At 39.9% G+C, this 868-nt stretch overlaps 1 protein-coding gene across 1 annotated transcript in view; it reads left to right on the forward strand.

Moving 5' to 3' along the window:
- Nucleotides 1-825, forward strand: part of LOC113475544 (C-type lectin domain family 17, member A-like) — a 2,842-nt gene extending 2,017 nt beyond the window's left edge. Inside the window, exon 2 of the mRNA XM_026839760.1 lies at nucleotides 431-825. Coding sequence (XP_026695561.1) covers nucleotides 431-715 — 285 coding nt within the window. The 3' untranslated portion in view covers nucleotides 716-825. The remainder of the gene's footprint in view (nucleotides 1-430) is intronic.
- The last annotated feature ends 43 nt before the right edge of the window (nucleotides 826-868 follow it).

Consider the following 868-nt stretch of genomic DNA (forward strand, 5'->3'; position numbering starts at 1 on the left):
GTAAAGTGTCTCATTGTTTTTGGGCTAAATTTAAGTTTAGTATTACTGTACCTGTAATAGATTTTAGTTTAGTTTGTCCAGATACAGATTTGATTTCAAATAGCTTAAGAAACTTTCCAAGTTTTAGCACAGCGATTAGGCCGCTCGCTGGCGATTGGTTTAACCCAGTGATCACTAACAGGTTGTCCTAGTTATCGGCACGAACAAGAACAATCACTCACAAAGTTACATACGTGGTAACTCCTAAGCAACACGAAGTGTATGAAACAGAACACCGGTGTTACAGCGACTGTCGTTGCCCTGTCACGCAAGGATAAATAAGTTGCATGCTTGGTAACTTCTAAGCGGGCACGAGGTGCATGAAACAAAACACCCGTGTAACAGCGACTCTCATAAATGACTCAAATTTAAAAATCACCACCTGGTCCAGAATTATTACAATTGGAAATACAACCAGCCGAGCCAGGACGGTGATTGTATGCGAATAGTAGGCATAGATGATGATGATGCATGGGGTACTTGGAATGATAGGGGTTGTGGGGAAGATGGTTATCCTATATGTGAGGTTTCTGCTGGTGAGGGGTGTGCAGTGTTGCCGAGTGAAAAATTTGCAGTGTTGCCACGTGAAAAGTCGCAAAGTTTGCAGTGTTGCCAGAAAAACAAATTTGTTAAAAAGCTGTGGTGTTGCCGGTTTAAACTTTGCTGTGTTGCCTGATTTAAATTCACAGTGCTGCCAGATTGAAATTTGCAGTGTTGCCAGTTGACAAAGTTTTCAATGGCTTTTAAAGTTAATTTGCATGTAAATCAATTTACTTGATCATTGCATGAAATTAAATATATTCCGAATAATTGGTAAATTCTACCAACT

The sequence above is a fragment of the Ciona intestinalis genome, unplaced genomic scaffold, assembly GCF_000224145.3.
Source record: "Ciona intestinalis unplaced genomic scaffold, KH HT000858.1, whole genome shotgun sequence".
In the NCBI taxonomy this organism is placed as follows: domain Eukaryota; kingdom Metazoa; phylum Chordata; class Ascidiacea; order Phlebobranchia; family Cionidae; genus Ciona; species Ciona intestinalis.